Source organism: Plodia interpunctella, chromosome 6 (genome assembly GCF_027563975.2).
Source record: "Plodia interpunctella isolate USDA-ARS_2022_Savannah chromosome 6, ilPloInte3.2, whole genome shotgun sequence".
Classification (NCBI taxonomy): Eukaryota; Metazoa; Arthropoda; class Insecta; order Lepidoptera; family Pyralidae; genus Plodia; species Plodia interpunctella.
The window spans coordinates 5277624-5300349 of NC_071299.1; the positions used below are offsets into that span (position 1 = coordinate 5277624).

A 22726-nucleotide genomic window follows, 5' to 3' on the forward strand; every position below is an offset into this window, starting at 1 on the left:
ACATATCCCAATCCCACAAATAGTTCAATGTGATATCAATAGTCTTCTATTATTTTAATAAAGGTATTGTGTTTTACAATGGACTTGAATCATTTAGCAAATTCGTTTTGTGCACTGCGTTCTGAAAGCCTATTCAATAATCCACTAAATCCTTTTTTATTCTTTTAAACTCGCACCGCGATTGCGAAGAGGGTATTTTAGTCGTAAATCTTCAAAAATATTAAAAATTGGCGCTTTTTGCACCCATTGGTAATGTTTGTTAATCCTAGTTGACCAGTAGCGCCATCTGCATAGAGTTTTGCGTAATATGCTCTATTCCATGGTGTGAACTGAGTCAAGTCTCCCTAAACTTGACTTTGGCACGCGCGCCTCGCCCACACGTTCCTTCCATGTGATGTTTATTATTTACACATATAAAAACATTTGTAAATGTGTGATTATTTCTAAATCTATTACTGTAAATTGAATAGCCAAAATTGCCAGACTATCGATAGTTACCCGATAGTCGACCATCGGTTGCGATGCAAACGCAACGTATAGCAACACTACACAAACCCCGCACCCCGCACCCCCCGCGTACGCACTCTAGACTCTAGCACGCACGCACGCCAAATTTTCAATATGGAGGTTCATCGAAGATTAGCGTTATAATTTGTAAATGCTTGAATTTTTGTGTTTTGAGCTTAATATGTTATATTTTACTAGTCGTGATATAGGAAAAAGTGAATTTTAAGGTTTATAGCCTTTATTTATTAATCTGGTGTAGTCACCTGATCAACGGCGTTTTACGCTTGGCGAGCTTTTGACGCCACCCACACCATTTTATCCTTTCATTTATTGATTTTCTCTTCCTTTTACATCCAAGATGATGATGTACACGGTAAGTTTTGTATAAATGTTTTTAGTAATATTTGGTTCTCAATATAATTCAATTCAGTTTTGCCAACTAAGGTTATAATACATCCCATTTTGCTTGTGATTGTAATATCATTTTACACAAAGTATGTTATGTATTTCGGGTATTTAATAAGTATTTCATTAATAAAATACCATGATTGACTTGCGCAATTAGTATCCCAAAGATTACATGATACATTATCTGCATAAATTGTGGATATTATATGTTACTCTCCAATTAGTTATCTCCACACAAAAAATACCAGTGCTCCATTTTGATTGTGAAGAAGAACAACACGGTTTATAGTTTAAATAATAGATTATAGCATTCTCCCTCTAGACCTTTTTCTTACATAGAACTAGATGGTCAATATTTTTTGCGAACAATAAGGATTGAGACACTATTCTTCCAATGAATGAAACCCCACAAGTAGAACAAAATTTAGTCTGTACATTTTGAAAGCAGATGCATCCTGTTGTCTATTTATCTGTAGTCTTTAGGTTTTAGTTTTGGCATTATTTTTTTATGTGACTATTTAGTCATCATAAACCAAACCAGTCTGTAAAACTGCAAGCTGTCAGACAAAATATTTGGTTGTTAACAAATTGCTAAAAATATTTTACAACAATCTTTATACTGCTAGTTGTTACTTAGCAAATAGCCTATATAACTTTTACTATTCCAAGTAATTCCAATTAGGTGTCTCCACAAAAAAAATAGGTACCTACTTCATTTTAATATGAAATATGTGCAAACATTTCCAAATTTATCATACATCAGTATTGATCCTCTGATTAATAGTGAATATCAATAGTTGAAAGTAAAAAAAACTTGATCTTTCATTGAGTATGGTTTTTTGTTCTTCTGTGAAAAACCAAATTATATATATAAAAAATCCTTTAGAATGACAGTTATGAACTTAATCTATGTCCCTGGTCATTTATGCCTATGTCGTCCGCTATAGTTTTAATTACATTGTGTTACAACTTGATAGCTATGTTGTAGGTTGTAGCAAATTCACCATTTAAAACCAGTGCATACTCTGTTATGCTTGTATTTTTACATGTGTACATGTGTGTTAAATTTTCATACAATTTTGCTATGTAAATACATGCTGGATACACATACAGTGTGTACGGGGAGGGTGATACAAGTATAGTTGCATGACTCAGCATTAAGTATATTATAAGAATCTTAACTATTATTAGCATTTATCGGAACAGGGAACCAGTACTGAGCAGGATACCCGCTTCAGTGATAAGGAGAAAAAGCTGATGAAGCAAATGAAGTTTGGAGATTGTTTGACTCAACAGGTTTATATTTTTTTATTATAAATAAAACAATGGTCTTTAAACCATTAGATTAGCATTTCATTTTGAGAAATCCATCTTATCTCTAACAAATTTAACTATCTTTAAACACATTTTTAACAATAAAAAATTGAAATGAAGTTTTCAAACTAGTAAATAGAAGTCAAGGATGAGTTTATATGGGTATTAAATTAAGAAATACTTGTTTGTACTAGGTGGACATGTCCAAAGTAAAGTTGGATGTGCTGAAGCCTTGGATCACTCAGAAGATTACAGAAATACTAAAGATGGAAGATGACGTAGTCATTGACTATGTCAACAACCAATTGGAAGAAAAGGTGGCTATCACTATTTGTATTATATCTTAAATTTAATACTCAATGTAATCATTGCAGTTTCTTTACTGTGTTGAAAATTACTGCTCCTAAAGTACAATTTCGATAACTCGTATTTTATATAAACTTGTTACGAATTGCATAAAGAAACTGCAATTGAAAGTGAATGTCATATGTATATTGATTGCGTATGGATATTTTTATGGTCTTCTTCACCGGTTAGCGCGCCGTCCCGCCCCGCCCGCCGCCGCCAGCACACCGCAGCCGCCCGCGCGCTTCACTCTTTCGGAGGCCCTTAGCATACTAAATCGGTATTTACGGGGAAATTAAATACTTACAATGCTAACTCAATATAAGAGAATATGCGCTGTGGAGTTCCCTAATTTGAAAACAAAGAACAGATTATTTTCTTAGAAAGCCGTTAAGAGTCGATTTGACTCGAGGTAGGGAAGTGCTTTTAGGCTTTGGGTTCAGCATAATGGTTGTGTCCGCAAAACCCTTACAGATGCAAGAACTAGAAGAGAGAAGAAAGAACTACTGGAGTCAGCAGTTGGCGGTAGCTGAAAGCTGAGAATGCGGAGCAACACTGTCTTCGAGCTCCGATCGGCGCGTCGTGCTGCGCGACGCGGCCGCCGCGGCCTGCGGCGAGCTGAAGACATGAAAATTAATCACACCATTACATGTGTACATAGTTTCAGCTTCCCTACCAGAGTCATATCGGTGCTTTGTCATTTCCCATTGTTATATACAACACATGTGAATAAGAAAATCGACTGAGATACGTTAGCTCTCTTAACGGCTTTTTCAAATGTTTATTTTTATTTTTCAATATCGACCTTTTCAATCAGTAAATTGAAGTAAAACAAATTTATCCACGCAAAGAGGGACATTAAACATTTGGTTAGGGTGTGAAAAAGTTGAGCCTAACTATGAGGTTACTAATTTTTGAATGTTTTCTTTCCCGATCCCGTGTCCTCAACTCCTAGTTCCCATGCCCAAAGAAAATGCAGATCAACTTGACTGGATTTCTGAACGGCAAGAACGCACGCCTGTTCATGGGCGAGCTGTGGGAGCTGCTGCTGAGCGCGCAGGCCAGTGAGAACGGGATCCCGGAGTCCTTCACGCAGCAGAAGAAAGAGGAGATTAAGAAGCGAATGGTGAGATTTATATTAAGAAAGTTTTTAAAAATCGGTTAGTCTGTATTGTATCAGTTTTGGCATTTCATTACTTGCATTGTTATTTATTGATTCTACTACATAGATCCTGCTTATTGCATATTATATAGATACGAAGATTTCAGTATTTCTGCATATGAGGCGCTAATGCAGGAAGTAGAATGTACCGTAACATATAATATTGTTTGTGCACAGGAAGAGCAGAAGGACAAGGAGAAAGACCGCCGGCGGTCGCGCTCGCGCTCGCGCAGACGCTCGCGCGAGCGCCGCCGCTCCAGGGACCGCTCCGGGGACAGGAAGTGAGTACAGCTTCGATGTTAAATAAACATTCAGAAATTAGACCACTGGCACCTTTTCACGTAAAATTTTAAATTATATATAGTATAAAACTATAATAAATTATACTCCTAAACCATACTCAGGATTCATACTGTCTATTTAAAAAACGCACATAAAAATCTGTGTAGTTTTAAAGATCTAAGCACACATCAACATACAGCTGGAGGCGACTTATGTATAGGCATAGACATTGTAAAAATTAAAATTTTTCGTGTTTCGTGTGTTTTGCGTTTCAGATTCCCAAATTTAACTAAGGATTTCAAAAGCAATGTACTCTAATTAGTGTGGATAATATTGCAGGCATCGCAACGGCGGCAGTCCGCGGCGCTCGCGGCGTCGCAGCCGAGACAAGAGCAGCCCCGCGAAGGCGCACGTTGATGACATCAAGTTACCTGAACCTAAAGGTAAAATATGTACAAATTGGTATTTTTTACGTTACTTATAATAACCCTAGTTTACAAATTAATTTATCCTAAAGTTTAATCGCTTGAAAAATAAGCTTGTATATTGGAGGACACAGGAACGCTACAACAGTTAGAAAAATAAAACTAGATAAAGATAAAAAATAAAAATAAAACTAGAGTTTTATAGATGCTATAGATAGATGTCATTAATTACCTGAAAGTAATTTCTTATGGACAATGGGAATCATATCAAGTTAGTTAACAAAATCATATTATTTGACAGAAAATGGCAAGTCTCCTGAAAAGAAGCTAGATGACGAAGTAAAAGAAGAGGTGAACCATAACACTACAACAGAGTCTAATAAGGAGGAAGAAAAGGGACCGGAGGAGAACACTGACATAGAAGAAAAAGATAGGCCGAAGTCCAGATCTGTATCCCCTGAAAAGTGAGATATAAATTTATTAATGCCCCAAGTTTTAATTTGAATCTGTCAAAATAAATTTCAATCATTTTACTGTAAAGTCGAAATAAAATGATTTCAAAATTATCTATGAATAATGTACTTCTCAAGCCTGAAAAATAGGAGGCTAAAAGTCTGGTTTTATTTTGCATCTGGTAAATGGAATCTGTGAGCAGTATGGAACCAGGCGTGCCGATATGTACGTGTAGTTGACTATACAATGTGTGATATCTTGTTTTGTTTTTTAAGAATATTATTTAATTTTAATAGGTCCAGCAATGAGAAGACTAAAGAAGACAAGCCTGTAGAAAAACGGCGGTCATCCAGTGAAAGACGGTCTTCATCTGCCTCATCACGTCAGTATTTTTTACTATAAATTTTATCTATATTTAGGAACCTGTGTGTATTTACCACTATGATTAGAGTATATTTTTGCAACAGCATTATAATCCGTCTTTCAGCTACGAGTATCACTTTCATGATCTTCGGACAGCTGCAACGCACACAGGATTGTTGTATATTTCGCTCATTTGGAGCGACAGTGACACAAGTGCAAATCAGTTAATTTTACACTACGCCATATTTAAGATTTTTTTGGAACACTGATGAAGATGCTTAACTATTCTTACAGCTAATGAATATTTATATATATTCTTTTTGTAGCTTAAACCTTGGGCTTGAAAATAGGCGCATGTATTTTTCAATACCCAATCCAAATAAAACCGAAAAAAAATAAAACATGTTGTAAGACTTACAGTTGCGTCGTTGTTATCCTAGGAAAAAAAAAATCGTGTAGTTATGACATTTATAATGTCTTTTAAAAAATGAAACCAAATTTAATCAATCAACAAAAATAGTTTTATTTCAATGCTTCTATTAAATTATAATAATTAGGGCTCTTATTATAATTTAATAGAAGCTGATACAATCAAGTTACAATGCTTCTTAACTAAATTTTAATAGGAACTTTTCAATACTAAACTAAATTAAATTAAATAAAAAAATCTTCCTCTTTCTTAATTACTGCTATCTAGCATGGCACAGAAAAATCACAGATCCATTCTATAATACTCCTAAAATCACCCTGCACATCCAAAATGTTAGTCTTAAAAACTAGAATTAATGGAATGTTTGTACTACAACTTTTAAACATTTCAGTCTTATAATCATTATTAAGTATGCAAATGACTTACCTACAATAATAATATAGAAAATATTGAAAATTAAACATAAAATTAAACATTTGTACCCAAGTTACTTAAAACAAGCTTTCATAAAATCCAGAGTAGCATCTGGGAATAATATTTTTTTCTAACAAACAACGCAAATCCTCCTTCTTTCTATCAGCAATCGTAAGTTTAGTATTATAAGCTGGTCTCAAACGTATTTCATTAACATTTAAATTATTATCTGATCGAGTCTTGCGCGTATTAATAGTTATTTTTGATTTTACAGTTACCCATTCACTGTCGTAAGAATATTTTAGATCGTAAGTCTCACTATTTTTAACAAATCGTATAGCTTTTATTTCAGATAGTTTAACTGGGTTACCTTGCAGATCTTTGTTAACATTTAGTGTAATATCCTCAAACAGCTTTTTTTAATCATAGAAATCGTCGTAGTTCAGCTCGTTAACTACAAAAGTATTTCCACTTTTCTTGGTAGTGCGTATAAGTTGAACGTACTGGTAAGGAACATAGATAGGGCCAGATTTTTTTGCTCTTTTGATGGACTTTTCGATGAGCGAATGAGCATTGTCACCCTCATTTTGGGTGTGGCCACGTATCAAAAATTTGTGTGTTATTGATTTTACTGGGAGGATTTCAACCGCATAGTAGTACAGGCCAATCAGAAATCTGGAAAAATAAAATTATAACTTAATTAACTAAAAAGAAAAAAAACTATTCACGGAAGGATTTTAGCACGCGTCACACGGGGGCAATTACTTTTCCGGGATAAAAAGTAGCCCATGTACAGTTTAACTTTCTACATGACAGATTCTGCCGAATCTGTCATGTAGAAAGTAACAAACAAATAACTTAAGTTCATACTTATTACCTAGTATGAACTTAAGTTATTTTCTGTAAATATAATGTTAAAAACAAACCTGTTCTTCTGTTGACCGCAGCAGTTGTCAGAGTAAAATATTATATTGCTGTTGGGATGACGTTCTGCGGTGTCTTTTAAAAATTTAAATACGCAGGAACCAATTTCTATAGCTCCTCTATTGCCAAGCCCCTCATGCCAGAAATAGCAGTTAGTAATGTTATCTTTTAAATCTGTAACCTGTTAAAAATATAGAAATATTAGAACTTTTTTTAGTTGTGCAGAAATCTAAAGTCTATCATAAGTACAGACCAAATATTAATAAGAGAAAATACTAACCGTAAAATTTAAGCAATTCAACTTCGATTTGTAAAAAAACGCTGAACTATTACCAATAGGTACCGGCATAACTGCTTGCAAATCGTAAATTGCAACGACAGTTTCACTATCTTCTTTTAATAACTCTATATCCTTAGTCTTCTCTTTCCTACTTAATTCTTTCTGCTTTAAATGCTCTTCATAAGGTTCTTTTAATTTGAGTTGGTCTTCTCCAATAGCATTTTTGTACGACTCACAAAGATCACACTGATCTTTTTTTGGCACAAAAAATGACAAATTAAATTCAGTGTTGAAAATGCGGTAGTACATGTCAAAACTTGCTGATGCCAGGGTTCCTCTATTAGATACGTAATTTCGATACAATTCTTTAACGGTCAGACCACCGTCAATAAATTCACGAGTCGTATTAGCCCGAGTATAGTGGCTCTCAATTCTAGGGACGGAGTTAATGTGGTCCCGAACCGATTTTAAGACTTCTGGGTTAATTTGGTTGTGATGAGCATGTTTGCCCCGCTTGTCCTCCGGGATAACACCTGTGTTAGAACCATTTCGACCTTCTATTACCGTTCTTAATGTTCTCTCTGATATACCCAAAGTATTCATGAAAAATAATTTGCACGTCCGCTTATTTTCGCCATTCACCATGAAATGAAAAACACAATTTTGATTCCTAGTTTTAGCAGCTCCTTCTTTTACTCGGCGGTAGGGAACTTTCAATGTTGTTAAACAGCAGTTCAAAAAATCACGCTGTCTTTGTAGCGATCCCAAACCCCAATAACATTCAAATATCTCTTGTCTTTGTTCTTCCGTTATTTTATCACGACATTTGAGCCTACATTTTTCAGTGCATGGTGGTTTAACTGACTTTGCTGCAACTGTTTTTCCAGTTCTAGAAATGTATACCTTTCCAGAGTTTCGTTGGCGCTTTCGTACATTTTTTATCCAAGCAGATTCATTACGAACTCTCTTTTTACCTTTCTTGGCAACAGTAGTATCGAGAGATAGCCCTAAATCTTGACTGGTATTTAATACAGAATTTACGACAGAATCTTGAACAGCCGGTGTTGATGATGAACTACTAGTAGTATTGGACGAACTAGACGATGAAGTAGAGGATGAAGAGCTTGACGATGAGCTTGACGATGAGCTAGATGACGTTGAATCAATACGCCTACGGTGGACCGATTTCTCTGGCTTATATTCGTCACCACTATCATCTGGAGAAAAGTCTTTAGTTTCATCTTCACTGTGATTTTGACTTGTTGCAAGGATTGGTGACGGATCGGCGTTATTTACAGACGAAATATCATTTTCGGTCATTGTCATTGCTAAAACAATACACAATAATCTAAATTAAGCAACTAATCCGAACACAACTACAACGCCACAATCACGAGAATCGAATCCAAAAAATAACTGTATGATTGTATTGTAGAAAAACTGACTTACATGGACTGGAGCAATCGTTAACAATATTTGTAATGATATTGCTACGTTCATTTTGTTCTGCAGACAATATTCCTGAAAAGCAAAGAAAGGTTAGCACTCGGAAAACGTTGTTATAACATAAACAAACGCGCATAGAGTTTTATTTACCATTTGCACTAGTGAAAATAGCTTGTTTTGAAGCATCAGATTGGTCCTCAATACTACCAGATTTTAAACATTCTTGCTCACACAGTTTGACTAACATTCGTGCTCGGCTTCCCATTTTAATGGCCTAAAATTTAAAACAAAAAAACATAATATTTTAGTGTGTTATATTTAAAATCATGTTGTTGTAATTTGTCATAACTGTTATTGTTAATAGAAGCATTTCAGAACAACTTAGGCATATTTACATTAAAGTCAATAAAAATATCAAATGTTTGGTAGAACAACGACACAATTGTACAATAAGTCATTGTATACTTCAAATTATTGTCATTTCAAGTTAATTATGTCATAAAATACAGTTGCGTCGTTGTAGCACCAATATTGGATAACAAAATTTGTCATATTTACCTTAGCGGCGATGTAGCTCTCGGACACGTGCACACTCAACGGGGCCCCCCGCGCAACTGTCTGTTCGGCCGTTGTCGCCCGGTATTCGCGCGCCAAAATGAAATATTACAACAACGTCTTTTCGCTCTCTACCGGTTTTTTTTAAAACTAACAAATGTGGCGTTTTCACTCCTTACGTCTATGACTATGGGGATCATTTTGGTATACTTAGGTCAGTTTTGCATTTTTTTGCAGATACGTCACTGTCGCTCCAAATGAGCGATTTGTAAATTACCATTATTTTTTGTTACAGGCGGGAGCGCTAAGAAGAGGACGTCGTCGCACAAGAAGCGCCAATACCGCTCCAACCGCGACTCGTCCACCAGTGTCAGTCCTAGGCGCAGCTCTCGCAGGGAAAGGTAGCATTTCTTACTAATAGCTATTTGCTTAGGTAAAACAGATATACCTATACTATATGTATTCCACACATGCTTTTGGCTCCAAGAAATGTGACTTCACCTGTTTTTACTGTCATACAAACCCAATAGAAATGTCTGTTGGAGACATTTGGAAAAAATAATCTGATTAGGTCGATGCATATAAATGAAAAGTTCGAATCTATTACTTTTAGATAAATGTTATAAGTGAATTACATATTCTTTTTTACTAATAGGAGCAAGTCCCGTCGTCGCAGCAGCCGCCGCTGGTCTGTGGACCGCCGCGAGCGCGAGCGAGAGAGGGAGCGCGAACGCGAGAGGGAGCGAGACAGGGAGAAAGAGCGACGGAGAAGGGAGAGGGAGCGGCGCGAGAGGTATCTACTTGTACTGCACTTTGGACTTGACGACTTGAGCATGATTGACAACATTTCTATAGCCAAATGGCAAAAATGGAACCCTTATTGTTTCGTCCTATGATCGTCTGTCTGACCGTCTGTCAAACGAAAATTAGTTTCAACAAAATCTATCGAGCAGAGTGAACAGAGCGAAATATGAGATAATTTCGATATTTACTTATATGATTTAGGAATCTACAAAGCGTTTCAAATATTGAATTTGAACTTCAACCTTTTATATTAGGGCCTATGATTATGCCTACCTATTAATTTAGTTAGCATATTTAGTTACCACAAACTATATGGGCATGCGTATAATGCATGCAAAACATTATTTTTGTTGCTACGGAACCCTTTGTAAGCGAGTCTGACTTGATTTTGGCCGGTTTTATTTATTTAAAATTATCAAAATGGGATGTTGTGAATTTCGTTTTGACAGATGGGTGACAGAAGGTAAACAGAAGTTTACAGATCAACAACGATCTTTAAGCGTTTAGATTAAATAGACATTAGTATAACCTGTAGTTTCGATATTTCCCGCGCGCTAAAAAGATTCTTGTCACACTACATAAATTTAGCTACAGTCAAAATGGATTTCATTAGATTGGGTACTGTCATCGATGGTTCTATAGTAGTTGTTAACATTACATATGTACATTGATTTAGGTTAATTTATATTATATTTGAGTTTCACTTATGCTGGATTCAACACAATTCTGTTTCATTTTTAGATATAATTATTAAGATCGACCAAAAAATATAAAACACCATTTAACGAACAATCGATTATCATATTAAATTTGAATGTAATTTATTGTTGGTTTTTATTTTCTTGTTCGGGGTAGGTATAATTTTTGCGCGTCCTGTATTTATGATTTCCATTTGAAGGTCGCGCGAACGTCGCCGATCGCTCGAAAGACGCAGACGTTCGCGGTCTCGCTCTCGACGACGTTCGAGGGACAGGTAAATTCTTTTTTTTATGCGCTTGCATGGCTTCGTCGTCCACAATAAAGATAACCTTTCGTGGGTCCCGTGCGTCATGTTTAACGCACGAAAGTCGGTTTTTATATAAAACAAGCCTTTTTTCTCAACTTTCACTTCATTTGTATAATATGCTCTTAGTAGCAGACTAGTGTCTGCTAATGTTTGTGCTCATCATTATCCATCTTTCCAGTTGCTAATTTGTTCAGTTCGATCTCATATTAGACTATTTTTGTTGAAACAGAAATAAATTAAAAATCGATCGTCGTTATTCACCAATTTAGGCATTAGGTAACAAGGTTCAGTCAGAACAATACAAGTGGCATTCTGTTCCGGATAGTCGAGAAGATGCATTTGACAGTCTTTGCTTAAAAAAATATCAGATGCGTCTTTTCAACTATCAGCATTGACTCGTGCACTAATGGGCAAAGGTGGTTTGTTTGTCGTACCGCGTCGAGCCTAGCGTGATATTCCTCGTTTGGACCGGACGTAACAGTCAGGTGTCTCGCTGCAGGTCCCGCGAGCGCGTGCGGCGCTCCCGCTCGCGGCGACGCTCGCGCTCGCGCCGGCGCTCGGGCCGGCTGTCGCGCGAGCGCCGCTTGTCCCGCGACCGCCGCTCCAGGTCCAGGTAACTATAGGCTCGTATTCATTAAGCTCGCCGACCAGGGTCTACTCGAATTGCAGAAAGTCGCTTCCTTCATATATTCTTCTGGTCTTAATCATGTAATATCACTTGAAAGTGGCTCGAGCAAAAATATTTCATTAGAAAGTATTCTAGTTTTATATTACACAATGTAGTTACAGTTCACTAAACCGAAAACAGTGGCCACCATGTGCTCTGTAGTCATATGTGGCTACATCATGTAATGGAAAACTAAATAGTTTCCAAGAAATTCTTTATCTACTGTGTAATATGATGCAATCATTATTCAGATAAGATATTTTTTTATAGTTCGCTAATATATAAAAATAGTTTATAAAAATGTGATTTATGTTGCTATGTTCTACAGGGATAGGAGATCCAAAGACAGAGGAAAGGATACAAGATCGCGTGATAGAAAATCACGTGAGAAGAGATCTAGCGACATCATCAAAGAACGTTTAGAGAAATCGGTTTCCATACCCAGGAAAGGTTAGTATTTATTTCTATCGTAATATTATGTAAAACGATTATTCTGCATAAACTACTGACAAGTTACTCTGCATGAGTCATTCACTATGTATTTGTGTAAGTCGAAGTTGTAAGTTGTGAATTTCGATCGAGTTTCTAAACAAGTTTAAATTTCAACCGTAACTATTAAACTAAATTAAATTCATATGATTCCCTGAGGACGAAAATGGTGTGATCAAAACTTATGAGAAAATAATTAATTGTCCACAGAAAACTTGGAAAAACTTAAGAAAAAATCGGTTGACGTTGAACGTGTTTCCGTATCACGGGAAATTTCGAAAGATCGCGTGATTTCCAGTACCAGTAGGGAATCTTCTGCCGCGCGCGACAAATCAGCATCACAAAATGAAAGCAAAGCCAAGGCATCTCATTCATCTGACGAAGAGGAAAAGGACGATTTCATAACAATCCCAACTTTACGTGAGTATTCAAAGAGTCTTTCACGTACACCATCACCATTCCTTAGAAAACATGAGATTGAGAATAACAAAAAGTCGGAAAGATCGGGCGATGATGGTTCTGGAAAAGGTCATGTTGAAGAAAATAAACCTAAAGAAAAAGATCCTAAAAAAGGAAAACGTAAACATCACTCCGATTCTGAGAGCGAAAGCGAAAGTGAAGAAGTTGCTAAATCTAAGAGCAAAGCAAAACTTAAGCGTAAAGAGAAAGCTACTTCAAAGAGAAGTAAGAAGCTCAAAAAAGAAAGCTCTTCCAGTGAAAGTGATTCTGAGGAGTCCTCCTCGAGCGACACTGAGGAAGAAAGAAAAAAGAAAAGTAAAAAGACTTCAAAGAAGAAGCTGGCCAAGAAATCTAGAAAGAAGAGAGCTCGTTCATCAAGCTCTGAGTCCAGTTCAGAGGAAGAAGTCAAACACAAAACTTCCAAGTCTAAACAAAAGAACATTCCAGAAGAATCGGATAACGATAAAAAGTCCAAAAAACGAAAAGACGCTGAAAGCATGGAACGTTCAAGATTGGAAAAATCTGACACAAAGCTGTCAAAATCTAAAAAAGTTGAGTCTGAAGATTCACACGACGAAAGTTCGGAAAGTGATGAAAAATCCAAAAAGAAAGTTGGTAAACGAGATACTAGTTCTGAAATGGATATCAAACGTAGCAAGAAAGCAGAACTATCTAAAGAAAAATTGATTTCACCTGAGACAGGGAAGGCAAAAAAGGGAGAAGAGAAATTGGCAAAAGCCAAACATATCGAGGAAGTCAAAACAAAGACGCGAGATGAAAGTGAAAAGAGAGGAAAGAAACGCGAAAAAGAAGAGTCTTCATCTGATAGTGATCAAGTAACTAAAAAGAAATCTAAGAAGAAGGTTTCTGAATCTGAATCAGAGTCGGACAGTGACGAGCCTAAGAAATCTAAAAAGAACAAGAAACACAAAAAGCATTCGAAAAAGCATAAGAAACATAAAAAACATAAGAAGTCTTCGAAAAAGAAAGATGATTCCTCCGACAGTGACGAAGCCGAAGAAGAGGAAGAGGGCAAGGTAAACAATGAGGACTTGGAGAAAAAATTACGCGAAAGAGCGTTGAAATCCATGAAGAAACAGACTAGTGCATCTGGTTCGGATTAGCGTTATGATTTTATTTGACACCACTTTGCAGAGTCGTGTAGTTATGTACTAGAACTTAACGTTTTAATTTTTAAATATTTTCAATACAATATTGATGTATGAAATAAGATAACGTGTATGTCATATTGTTAGAAATAAAGTTTTAAAAATATATAACATCTTTTATTTGCTAATTTAAAGCATTCGGTGCAGTTTTTAATATATTTAACTTTGGGAAATTACTTTGGTTATCTTACACAGTAATTAAAAATAAGTAAATTATAGTTTTCCTTATCTTCTAGAATAGCCTCTATATCCTGTCACTAAACTAGGAGTAACACCGCTGTTGTAGATATTACCGGGTCTTTTACTGTAGTATCCATAGCCGAGGTGATACGATCCTTGATTATACGGGCTGTTGTACCCGTAATAAGACAGAAGTCCACCATTTCCTCCGTAGCCACCATACCCACCGTTGCCGGCTACATTACTTAGTCCATAGCCGCCACCAAATCGTTTATAACCGTTGTAGTCATTATAGCCGCCGTAGCCTGCGCTTCCTGCGTAGCCGGCGTTACCGGCGAAACCAGCGTTACCGTTGTAGCCGTATGTGTTGTCATATCCACCATAGCCTCCATAATAAGAATTGTAGTTGTTATATTTGTCATCTATGGTGCCGTAGCCTGTGACGCCGTACCCACTATAACTGCTTGCGCTGGGGTAGCCTCCCCAATCAGAATAACTGCGTCCATCTGAAATATAGTTTCTATTTATTGTCTCTGAACTGGTATTAAAATAGTAGTTACATGGCCGGATTTCACTTACAAAAAGAAAAAAAAAATACGTACATGAACTACTTGCGGCAGTTAACAAATCTTCCCTTTGTTGATCTTCCTTTGGAACCAAAGCCTTTTCTTGTTCCACCGCTTCACTGGGAGCAGCCCAGGTACACCCCGCGACTGCTATCAATACGGTCAACGTTCTCATTGCCATTGCTGTGAACAAAAATAAAACATGCCAAATATCTAATTTCGGCGGTCCGCTACCTATATTGGTGGTCCTGTCAGAACGACCGGGCCACCGAGCGACGTAGGTACTAGTATATTGGAAATATTTGGAAACTACCTAGTCCTAGCAACTTGTTGAGAATCTGAATAGAATATGTGGAATTTTTATGAATGAAATTTATTGCAACGTTGATGATTTCAAATCATCAAGTATAGCGAAATTTTTCCAATTTTTCCATTCTGTCTTGATAGCTTGTCAATTATTAGATTTGTCTTAGGTTTCTAAAAGCTAGTTTAACTTAAAATTTATATAAATTTGATGCGGCTGTTTGTAAGTGTAGCTGGCATTGTTTGCAGCGTACGTTTTGTTTTGCAGCAAAATCTAATTACCACGCTGTGCTTGTGAGGTCTAATCAAATTGTTGAAATTTGCACATTAATGATTAATCAAGTAATTACGAGAAGGTAAATTGCACTACAAACTTTGAGGAACACATTTCCCAGACTTGCCTGACCCTCAAATGAATAAAAGGTTTGTTAGACCATTCACACGCTAAGGTTAGACCCGTGAATGTTGTGTTTAGCAAATCATTATCATAGTTCAAGTACAGTGCAGTATCAGATTAAGATTATTTTTACTATAAACTAAAGTAATTCAGATTAATCAAATTCCTACAATAAATAAGCTAAGTGAAAGGAAATAAATCAGTGATGGTTAGGATAATAAATGTGGAACTTCGATTATGATTGTTATTGGCTGGCATTTCCTTGCGGAAATCATTTAGTCGATTTAGTATACCTATGTGAAAATGGAAAGAGTTATGTATGTCATTAGTGGACGTAATGAGACAAAAAAATTTACGTCTTCCAGGCTGTGTCCCTGGTTTTGTACTGAGTATTATAATGTAGGAGAGTAAAATGTGTGGTATAGATCCAGGTTCCAAAATATTTGTCTATGAGAATTTCTTCGTATACATGTAATGAAACGAGCAAGAAATTCGGCTTATGTTAACGAGCTATCACGTACAAAATTACAATTAATAAATCATAATGTAATTTAAATAAATTAGGAGTTTATCCCAAAATATTATTTTACGGTGTAGTACAGCACAGTATCGTTAATTAATCATCATAATTAATCTTCAATCTTCAATGGTTTTGTTATTTTCACGTCGTTCAATTTATGTATCATTTTTAATTTAACTGAACAATATAAAGGCAATTGTTTAAGAAACTCAAAAACTGTTCTCGGAATTTGGCAATTTTGAATATTATGTTGAAACTAGATACCTAGGTAACTTATTTAGATAGCTAGAGTTACATGTCCACTTCCATGATATAATTACTATAGAAAAGAACACCAATAAAACTTTGTTTATCTTCATTTCGTATCAGTGACAATTAGTTATCTATCTATACCATGGAATTAGTAGGTACTCCTTACGAAGTACTTACTAAATCTATGATCTATACCTATGTACCTGTATAGGTAGATGGAATTCAAATCGCAGACCATATAGCACAGACAGACTACTCATACAGCCTAGCACACAGTCTTAGGCCAGCTGACTGTTGATCGGGTAATAAAATTCGAAATTAAAAAGATAGAGATGTTTATTTACGGTTAGGTACATGTAATCGTTTTAAAATTTAAAATATCGAACGCACAGCAATACATGCACGCATAATTTTATGACACTGGTTGTTTGTAATTATTTTTTTGGAACATTTTATTCTTTTTAATTGATGTTTTTCTCTATGCCAATTTTTTCTAGGTCAAATCAGTTCTATTTTTAAAATTCACAAGCATCTTGCAGCTTTTCCCTAGTTTTTCCCGACTGAGGTGAGTGGAATTCGCATTCCCATTCACCCGTTACTCGGATCAAATATACACACCATACACTACTTTCCGAGAACCTGAAATAAGAAATGAAAAGGTTTATTTTCGAACTAGCCTTGGCCCGCCCCATAGAGGTAGAACTATTTAATACATCTATGGCCCGCCCTAACGTACCTATATATACAATAAGTAGTTTTACTTCTCTCTCACGCTCGTAGAGATTGACCTGATTTATAATGCTCCGCCTAATATTTGACTTTAAGCGCTAGAACACAAAGTAAAATCATTTGATTTTAAATACGCTAGAGCATTTGTTTTAGAACAAAAAACCAAAATCTTATTGAATTAATCAGCTTATAAGTGGCCAGCAATTTCATTGGCCAAGATAAATAAGCGCGTAGGTACATCAACGAATATTATATAGAGGTAAAATCTACATACCATATAAATAGAATGCTTATTTATAATATCAAATGAAGTGAAACGCAGAGTATACTCGTACACATCGACAGTAAAGCGACTTAATGTTTTGCTTTATCTAGCTATATTAGTGTATAAACTACTATTCTTAGTCGACACTAAATTTCAGCCATTATTTTATCGTGTTGTTCGGGCCTAGCAAAGTTTACAGTTAGTTTTGTAAGTCAAGTTTTCACTCCCTATTTTTCGGGATAAAAATCCTAGGTGCTGTTTTTCATCTCTGCTCTTTCATCCACATCCATTCAGTAAATTTTGTGTAATGCGCGTAGACAAACAAAAAATCCCTAAAAATTGTACTTAGGTATATAGAGTAACGCATAACCTTCTAAAGACGCATAAGGTACATAGAGACTAATATCTTTTGTTCTACGACTTTGTCTAAACGTAATAAATACAGAATTTTTCCTTTTTTTGTTTTAATGTCGTTTCTTTAAAACGATAACTCTATGTTCGATTGCGCTACATAATGCTACTGCACTGTCTCGTCTTGCTTGGCTATTACATAGAGTTAAGATGTGTAGAATCGCAAATTAGATTGTTTTTTTGTATGAATAAAAAAAACTACGAATTACGAAAAGTCGTAGAATAAAAGTTGCTTGTTTTGATGTACCCAAGTAGTCTTTAGGAGGTTTTGCGTTTGATGCCAGAAACCCTGTATATTATTTATAAGTAGATTTGTTCAGACATTAGGACATACCTATTCATTCCTTCAGTTTTATTGTAGCTTGGTGTAATATACAAATATTATTGATTTGAATTTTACTACCACTGATTCAAAAATAAAGTTTGCCATGTATGGCTGTTTATAATTAAATAAGTAGGTACCTATTACTGGACTAATTTTCATGCGGTTTTCACCAACGAGCAGGATTTTTCATAAGGTTTTGGTATCTATATAAGCACTCGGATGGAATATGTCATATAATAATAATAAAATAAATGAACAAAATTTACTTACTAAGAACTGAATATCCTCGACGTTGCACACAATGGCAGACAGTAACGCACGCGCACTTATGTGCTGAGCGGAGATGCGCTCTGCGTGCGCACGAGTGCGTTCAAACCTTATAAACCGTGGGAGTTTTTGTCTTGTAATTGACAATGGTCACTGGGGAGGTAATGAGTCAGTTTGTAGGCAGCCCGTCCTTCTGATGAGGCGCTATGACGCAGGACTTAAGTCACATTCGTCTCACAAACATAGGTACACCGTCAACTGCATGTCAGTCAAGTTACCTTTCATGGACCCCTCCCTACGAGAAACACTGACTTTGAGTATGTTGATGTACGAACACTGCATAATTTACTATATTTTATGTTCGAAATAAATGTTTGTGTGAAAAATAGTATCATGGGATGACGACTTTATTGGTCTTGATTATATTGAAGATACATATCCTAGCTGAACCGAAGCATTTCTGATGATGTTGATGATAACTTCATTTTTATTCGAATCTAAGCTGTTTTTCGCAGCTCTGCCCACTTCATAATGTACCTATAGGGTACGTTTGTCATACAAACCTTTTTTACCCCTCACTTTTGGTCGTTGCGGGAAAAAAAAATTAAAAAGTGACCTTGTTTTAACTCGGGGTTTTTAAGGAAAGAAAGAAAAACCTTTTTTGTTATCGCAAAATTAGCTATAGAAATTACATGCATGTTGTAAATACACATAACCAAATTGGTTCTCGATCCATTTAATTCATATATCCAGACCGATTTCGGCCACAGCGACTTGGTATCTGGCTACTGAGACGAACGTTGGTGTTCTCGTTCAATTTTAGCAGTGAAAGTGCGTCCACATTCACTACAAGTCAGCAATCGACCTCGGTGGCGCAGTGGTAAAGTTCTTGCCGCTGAACCGAGAGGTCCCGGGTTCGATCCCCGGTCGGGTCATGATGGAAAATGATCTTTTTCTGATTGGCCCGGGTCTTGGATGTTTATCTATATATGTATTTGTTATAAAATATTAGTATCGTTGAGTTAGTATCCCATAACACAAGTCTCGAACTTACTTTGGGGCTAGCTCAATCTGTGTGATTTGTCATAATATATTTAATATATATTTTATTTATTTAATCCTCCGATAGAATTAAGTCAATTGCGCAGGATATATTAAAAGTGCACGAAACGAAATGACGACAGTGTGCGCGCGAATACAGGTGCACTTAGGTGAACACAGGTGCACCATTTAACTATATCTATTCAAAATTTCATTAAAATCGGTCTAGCGGTTTACCCGTGAAAACGTGACGTCGTTCTCCATATATCACCGTACTTATTTCGTGCACTCTCGAGCGAATGGAAGTTAAACCCATGGTTCATCACACAGAGCCCCGTATTTGCTAGAATCGAATATGAAGACAATGAACATTCCATAACGAAAGTCGAGTTTCGTCATTAGGTAAATGCAAATCTAAGAGTTCATGTTGATGTTGACTTGACACCGATCTAAAAATATAAAGAAAACTAATTTTACTTGAAGATTTATAAGCTCGATTGGATGATAACAATATTTGCATTTTTTATATGAAAAGGGATTGTCACAGACATGATAAAAGTAAATGACTAGGTATCTTTCAGGGAAATCCACAAATGTGCCAATATTGCTTGTTACCTATTGTTACCTATATTGTTGTTAAGTAATTACCTTCGTATTACTAACGTGTACCTACCCAGATAAGATTTGCGGAAATGAGCGAGCAGTGGATTCATTTTCCGTGCGACTTTTAGCCAAATTCAAAATTACACATAACCCCAAAGCATTGTTTACCTAAAAGACATTGAATTGTCCATTTGTATTTTTTACGTTAGACTTAATGTGTTGAAGACGGAAGCGTGCGAGCTGACAAATTATCGGTGAAATGATTACGATGACGTTGAAATTACTCTCATGCTCGGCTGACTCGAGGTCGCAGGCAAGGTCACCTGTCATCCTCAGATTTGGGAACACTGGCTCTTATGTAGGTTCTCTAATTTTACTCAGTATCCGCAGCGACTGATCTTGGGTGATATGACCGCCCTAGGCTACAATCACAGTACAATGTACATGGAGCTGCCCCTATAGTTGAAAATACGCATCTAATATTTTTATACGAATTCGAAATTGTTTATTATGTACACATATTTGGAATCGTCTTTCCAAGCTGATTGCGAATATGTATAGAACTTATTTTCGAATATCGGGGTACGAGTGTCGGTAGACTGGAGCCGTAAGTAAACAAACCTAATAATAAAACGTAAAATTGGTTCAAAGTATCACATCGTACTGAGAGAATAGCAGCTAGAGCAAGGCTATGGCCTGTTAAATGGTCTAATGTATCATGGTCATGGCTTATATGGGCTCTGAAGATACTCTGTATCATGCAAACAGCGCCATTGTATGATGATCAGGAAAACCAGTTTGCTACTGAATATAATTGTCAATAAAATAGTTATTGCTTTTTTATTTTTATTGTCTTACATAAATCATATTGTAATTAATTGTCGGGCACTGCTTCCATATTTATTAACAGTCTAATATGACCCTGAATACCTAGTTACTACAATACTATTGTATCGAATCATGTAGGGTTTAGGACATATTCATTCATGCATACATTTCATTGACGCAATTCATCTACTTTCTTCCTGTCTAACAGTGCAGTATAACCCCAAACAAATGAGATAATAATGGAAATGTAAATAGGTAAGTTAAAATATTTTAATGGAACTAAAAACGAGATAGTAAAGAACGAAAGAGGTAGACGAAGAGTTTGGGAAATGATGACCCATTTACAAAAACATATTGTTATTATAATATATTAACGGCGGGCCTGGCTAAAAACACCTAAACCATCCCCAGGAATCATAGTATCTATTGAAAATCGCATAAAAATCCCGCATTACTACCTACTAGATATATTTTTTCCAGGTCACACTTTATTTTATCTTAATGTTATTTGTACCGCCTACCGCGTTGAAAGATAGTGGCAGAGATACCTTCTGCCTAGCCCTCTCCTCGCCTCACTCACATGTCAGTTACAGGAAATTGAGCAAGAGCAATAACCATTACAAGGAATTTTACGAGTAAACTAAGGGAAACAATGCTTTTTTGAAACAGGTACTAACTGGCGGTTTACCAATTTACATTTTGATTTTGATAAGACTTCTTACTTTTTTATATTCTTTGAATCTCTGGAGGGCTATGGGAAAACGGAAAAATATTTTGCAAGTGGGTATTTTTTTATAATATTATTTATTATGCCTAAGTAGGCACAGTAGATATAATAAATAATATTTACCTACTATTTCATATTCAGAACATTGTATCGTTAAATTCATAATTTGATTAATGTGTCTTATCTATTATTATTTTATTTAAACTTTATTGCGCAACTTAAAAGTTAACAATAGATGGAAGTAATGACTTATGACATTACACACTGGCTGGATACCCAGCCAAACTTTTGGGCCAAACAGAAAATGGTAAAATGGACAAATGCTATAAAATTTGAATGACGTTACAAAAGTTAGTTGGTGGGTGTAGTACATAGTCAGACCACTCAACCTGTATAGTGTGTACTTCCAGCCTATGTGTAAAGTAATGGAGCCAAGTAAGAGGTTTACGGCGTACGGAGACCGACCGCAGTGACCCGTGACGACGCATTTGAGTCACGGTCGCATGCATGAGGCGTCACACATGCATTCTCATTCTTCGTGTGACAAAAACATGGTAGGAACTGAGGCTAACTACTTATCATAAATTAGTATATATTTATGGTTTGCATGTATGTTCTCTATTTCTGAAATAGGTATCTATTATAACATTTTTTTTGTTTTCTATTTATTACCGCCATAATAGTGTTACAAAGGATGATAATAACTCCAAATGTTTTTTGTTTTTAACGTTGAGTTTATTTTTCTTATTATAAAAATATTAAATATGAATCGATGATGGAATAGGGCATATTACGCAAAGCTCAGCGCAGGTGGCACTACTGGTACAACTAAGGTACACAAACATTGCCAATGGAGGCAAAAAGCGCCAGTTTTCCTTCCCAAAATTACCTTCTACGCAATCGGGGTGCGAGTTTAAAGGAAAAAGGAAGGATTTAGTGGATCTTACCTGTTTCATACAGGTCCATATTTTAATAAGTCTTCACGTGTGAAGTGTTCCGAGCTTCTTTTCCACCGTTTACTGGCTCGAAAATTTTACAGCTTGATGCGGACCTATCCCATAGTTTTCGAAGTTTTTTCTTATGGAAAACGATTTTTCCCAATATTTCGGCACCCGAATATGCTACAGTGTTGTATATTTTCACAAACAAATTCTTACATAATGAAAGGATTAATAAAGTACTCTAAAATAAACGTTTTAATCGACATTAGCAAAAGGCGGCAAAGCTTTTGTGTACCTAACATACAGTGCTGTACTCTGGCGGGATAAATGTGCGTACAGTACTCCCTATTAGTAGGTGCTTTGTACCTACTAATTCCATGGTCGATCCTGATCACTTCAACCACGGATTTTGTGGTTGAAATGATCTGACCAAGAAAAAATTCCAAGGAGGAAATGTAACAAAAACACA

At 36.0% G+C, this 22726-nt stretch overlaps 3 protein-coding genes across 5 annotated transcripts; 1 reads left to right on the top strand and 2 right to left on the bottom strand.

The window, feature by feature from the left end:
- Positions 1–564: 564 nt before the first annotated feature.
- Srrm1 (Serine-arginine repetitive matrix 1) lies at positions 565–14013 on the top strand. Of its 3 annotated transcripts, XM_053746362.1 has the most exons (14): positions 565–880; positions 2122–2211; positions 2424–2546; positions 3530–3700; positions 3914–4017; positions 4358–4461; positions 4745–4907; positions 5193–5278; positions 9604–9709; positions 9964–10101; positions 11011–11085; positions 11618–11731; positions 12114–12235; positions 12485–14013. In XM_053746362.1, the coding sequence occupies exons 1-14, from the start codon at positions 866–868 to the stop codon at positions 13855–13857; spliced, it is 2784 nt and encodes a 927-aa protein (XP_053602337.1). In that variant the 5' UTR covers positions 565–865; the 3' UTR covers positions 13858–14013. The 3 variants fall into 3 exon arrangements, with proteins under 3 accessions (XP_053602337.1, XP_053602338.1, XP_053602339.1); XM_053746363.1 differs by lacking the exon at positions 11011–11085; XM_053746364.2 differs by lacking the exons at positions 565–880; positions 2122–2211; positions 2424–2546 and adding an exon at positions 2767–2854.
- Positions 5817–9587, bottom strand: LOC128670585 (uncharacterized). Its single transcript, XM_053746365.2, has 6 exons — positions 9312–9587; positions 8904–9027; positions 8757–8828; positions 7308–8635; positions 7030–7208; positions 5817–6778 (listed from the first exon to the last, which is right to left on the bottom strand). Exons 2-6 carry the CDS (start codon positions 9016–9018, stop codon positions 6523–6525), a joined length of 1950 nt encoding a protein of 649 aa, XP_053602340.1. The 5' UTR covers positions 9019–9027; positions 9312–9587; the 3' UTR covers positions 5817–6522.
- LOC128670586 (keratin-associated protein 19-2-like) lies at positions 13220–18244 on the bottom strand. Its single transcript, XM_053746368.2, has 3 exons — positions 18121–18244; positions 14685–14831; positions 13220–14588 (listed from the first exon to the last, which is right to left on the bottom strand). The coding sequence occupies exons 2-3, from the start codon at positions 14827–14829 to the stop codon at positions 14128–14130; spliced, it is 606 nt and encodes a 201-aa protein (XP_053602343.1). The 5' UTR covers positions 14830–14831; positions 18121–18244; the 3' UTR covers positions 13220–14127.
- Positions 18245–22726: the final 4482 nt, after the last annotated feature.